General features: G+C 49.0%; 1 protein-coding gene across 1 annotated transcript in view; it reads right to left on the minus strand.

Moving 5' to 3' along the window:
- Window positions 1-3,276, minus strand: part of LOC108799119 (zinc finger protein 850-like) — a 31,407-nt gene extending 28,131 nt beyond the window's left edge. Inside the window, exon 1 of the mRNA XM_018570942.1 lies at window positions 3,124-3,276. Coding sequence (XP_018426444.1) covers window positions 3,124-3,181 — 58 coding nt within the window. The 5' untranslated portion in view covers window positions 3,182-3,276. The remainder of the gene's footprint in view (window positions 1-3,123) is intronic.
- Between the last annotated feature and the right edge of the window lie 1,122 nt (window positions 3,277-4,398).

Here is a 4,398-nt window from a genome sequence, read left to right on the forward strand (position 1 = left end):
GAGGTCAGTAGTTAAATGGTCAGACTAACATCTTACAAGGCCCCCAAAGGAATCTATTACTACTAATGGTGAAGATGGTTTTGGCCCCTGGTCTGTAGGGTGCAGGACTCATGGAGAGGGGGCGGGGCATTAACAACAAACGTTGGGCTGAGCTGTTGCCTTGCACTGGTAGAGCCGATGGACTCGCCTTCCGAGGTTTTGTCTTAGTAGAAGGACCTATAAAGTGACTGAGATCTGACTGCGGGGCAAGTTTTACAGGGGCCGAAAAGGTGGAAAAGGACAAGGAGTGTAAATAGGAGGTCAGCCCCTCCCCCATTCCTTTTATTATGGGAGTTTCCTGGGAACACGTGATGGGGATTGGAAGACAAATGTTGGATTTTCTGCTACATGGCCTCAAATCTTCCCAGCTGAGCCGTGAGATCTCAGTCACCCTTCTCCTAGAGGTGTCCACCATGCTGGCCCACTGGTTGCAGTGTCCATGGGCCCAGAGTCTCCCGTGGTGATCACCCTACTTACCAAAAATTGGGGATCGCTGCTTGTCCTCCTGGAGGACCTGACTCCCCCGATGGGAACACACGATCGGGATTGGAAGACAAATGTTTAATTTTTATGCTACATGGCCTCAAATCTTCCCAGCTGAGCCGTGAGATCTCAGTCACCCTTCTCCTAGAGGTGTCCACCATGCTGGCCCACTGGTTGCAGTGTCCATGGACCCAGAGTCTACATTGCGGGTGATTCCACTTTCCCATAATATAGGGATCGCTGCTACTCTTCCTGGAGGATCCGACTCCCCCGATGTTCAGAAACGTCAACCGAAACAGGTCCCACACCTCACCATTGTGTTCTGGAGTCATCAGAAGAAGGAGGAGGAGCTTTGTGGCCTTCAAAGTTGCAGCAAATGGCCAACTAGCAAACCCAACATACAAGTGATGACTTAGTCCTCCCGAAATCTGAAGACGTCCATCGTAGCCATTGGCCTCGGAGTCTGATGATGAGAACCAGGCAGAGTAACACATGGAAGGGATGGAAAGTGAATAAGGGAGGTTGAGCATGACTCTACTGCGGGTCCATTCATGAACTGGATCTCTTTCTCCCCAAACACGAGGATCAGTCTTCATGTAAGCCAATTGATTCCGACCATATCCTGGAACCTTCATGTCTGGCCTAGTCACCGCAGTGCTCAGTCTTTCCCCCCGGGTGGGATTATGGACATAAGAAGGGCGGGTCCTGATAACCGACTCACAAACTATCTTCTGTTCCCACCACAAAGACATGACACCAGGAAGTATCAGTGATGATGATGATTGTATTATTCTCCTCCTTGCTCCTACCTTTTCTCAGATGTTTCCAGACAGGAGTCATCGTTGTCCTATGTTTGGACCCGTTCACTAAACTCGATTATTGGTTTGAAATCTCAGATTCGTGTCCTTGTGATCCGCTGTTCACCATTGGCCAATAAAATTGTCCCCCCACCCCCGTAGTTCTATGTTCTCCCTACTTTCCTCGGCGGTTGTTTTCTGGTCTCCTCTTCGAGGACTATGAGCTGTTCTCCGTCTCCTCCCTATGTACATGACTGGAGCGGATCGTATTATGGTCATGTGACCTCTCTGGATGTCCATTGTTGCAAGATCTGTCCGGTATTGGATGGAACTTCTCAACAACCTCCGAGGTGTCCTTCTGATAGACTGTGTGCCGACACCACCGAGATTGGGAGGTGTGGAGATCTCATCTCACCTTCATACATTTACATGTTCTCCTCATCCAGGTCCTACCTTCATTGCTGAGACTGAGGAGGCGGAACACCCCGGGCACGTCTATGTCTCCATATGAAAAGAGATCACAATCTGCAGACCCTCATAGTATGAGCACTTATTACATACCAGATCCAGGTCCGATGTCTATTCCTCTGAGGAGGTAGAAGGTGTCTTCTGGATGGGGTGTGTTTGGTGTCTCATGGATCGGTATTCTCTTATACATCAGTGTAGTCACTTTTCAGGAAGGCAACTCCAATACTGCCGGAGATATAGAATATGGATGGAAGCTGAGAGTGTGAGACGTATGAATGTCTAGGTCACTTGAAGGAGTCTATGGGGGTCACTTGGAGGGGTCTATGGAGGTTATTTGGAGGGGTCTATGGGGGTCACTTGGAGGAGTCTATGGAGGTCACTTGGAGGGGTCTATGGGGGTCACTTGGAGGGGTATATGGGGGTCACTTGGAGGGGTATATGGGGGTCACTTGGAGGAGTCTATGGAGGTCACTTGGAGGAGTCTATGGAGGTCACTTGGAGGGGTATATGGGGGTCACTTGAAGGAGTCTATGGAGGTCACTTGGAAGGGGTCTATGGAGGTCACTTGGAGGGGTCTATGGAGGTCAGGGCACTTGGAGGGGGTTTAGGGGGGTCCTTGGAGGGGGTCTATGGGGGTCACTTGAAGGAGTCTATGGAGGTCACTTGGAGGGGTCTATGGAGGTCACTTGGAGGGGGTCTATGGGGGTCACTTGAAGGAGTCTATGGAAGTCACTTGGAGGGGTCTATGGAGGTCACTTGGAGGGGTCTATGGAGGTCACTTGAAGGAGTCTATGGAGGTCACTTGGAGGGGTCTATGGAGGTCACTTGGAGGGGTCTATGGAGGTCACTTGAAGGAGTCTATGGAGGTCACTTGGAGAGGTCTATGGAGGTCACTTGGAGGGGTCTATGGGGGTCACTTGAAGGAGTCTATGGAGGTCACTTGGAGGAGTCTATGGGGGTCACCTAAAGGTTCTTGAAGAAACCAAACTGTTGAAAAGATTTGTTGTCCAGTGTAACTGGAGCATACCACAGACCCTCCTCCCCCCACCCCTGAGATTTAAGAGAAGCGGTGAGTCGCCTCCTTTTAACAAGTACAAATAAAACTACTAAGACGCAAGTTTAAGACTAAAACTACAACCTCCAGTATGAGCCGAACTTGTAGATTTCTAAACAATTATCTAAAAATCCAAATCTGAAAACCACTTTTATCAAACAACATACAAAGAATAACATAAGACTAGAAATATATATATATATACATATAGAAGGCATTTCCCGCACGCCAGACACTAATACGCCTCCAGGGCTGTGTGGGTTCTCTGATGTTCGGTAAGACGAGACTTCTGTGAGAACCATTTCCCACACTCAGTGCAAAGATATGGCTTCTTCCCCATGTGAGATATCAGATGTCTGGAAACATGAGACTTCCGTGAAAAACATTTCCTGCATTCAGGACAGGAAAAGGGCTTCTCCCCCGTGTGAGATCTCAGATGTTTGGTAAGACTGGACTTATCTGAGAAACATTTCCCACATTCGGTGCAGCAATACGGCCTCTCCCCTGAGTGACATCTTCCATGTTTAACAAGGTCTGCCTTCGAGTAAAAACATTTCTTGCACTCGGGACAGGAATACGGCTTCTGGCCTGTGTGAGTTCGGTAATGTCTGTCGAGTTTTGATTTAAAAGGAAAACATTTTCCACACGCAGGGCAGGAATGGGGTTTCCTACCCATGTGAGACCTCTGATGTTCAGAAAGACTTATTTCAAATCTAAAACTTTCCCCGCACTCCGGACAGGAAAATGTCTTCTCCCCCTGAATTCCGGCACCATCCCCCATAGTACGAGGTTCCTCAGAGTCAGAGGGAGTCCATGGTCTACCCACACTGTGACGTCCACCATCCATAGCTGAGCTCATTGTCTCTTCTCCCGCACAATCTGCTGTGATGTCCTCATCTTCCATCTTACAACCTGGAGATAAAGTCAGAGGATCCTTTGAGGGTTCCTCCATGGCGTGTCCTGGAAACATAGAAACACATGATGGAGAGATATGAGAGGGTTAGATGACTTCACTCAACATTCCATCTGGATCAGGAGGTCTGAAGGAGCGGATGTTCTATGAGGAGGTCCCAACCAGCTGGATCGTTATCAATACAGGGAGGTCACGCCCTCCTCTGGACCAATCAGTGTGCAGAAAAAGAGCAGAGAGCAGAGATAACAGAAGAATATATTGTGGGTCACCTGTGCTGGTCTCTGTAGGCGTGTCCTCCTCTATGGATGTCCTCATCATCCCGGCCTCCTCCGTATATCGCTGATCATCCCTCACATACGTCTCTTCTACTTCACCCTCAACTTTCATCTTCATCAGATCTTCACCCTAAACCAACAGAACGGCAGAAAGTCTCATCTGTGACATAGAAGTATTTATGATGTGACATCACATAGAAGATCTCATCTTGTAGAGTCCACACGTCATCTCCACATGTCAGAGCGTTCCATCACTTTATGTTCCCGCCCCCCAACTCCACCCACCTGATCATGGTGGGGGACGGTGAGATCTTCCTGGGTGGGATCCCGGGAATACAGAGGAAGGGGACATCTCTCTGGTGGGTTCCT

This window comes from Nanorana parkeri, unplaced genomic scaffold, assembly GCF_000935625.1.
Source record: "Nanorana parkeri isolate BGI_ZX_2015 unplaced genomic scaffold, ASM93562v1 scaffold1634, whole genome shotgun sequence".
Taxonomy (NCBI): domain Eukaryota; kingdom Metazoa; phylum Chordata; class Amphibia; order Anura; family Dicroglossidae; genus Nanorana; species Nanorana parkeri.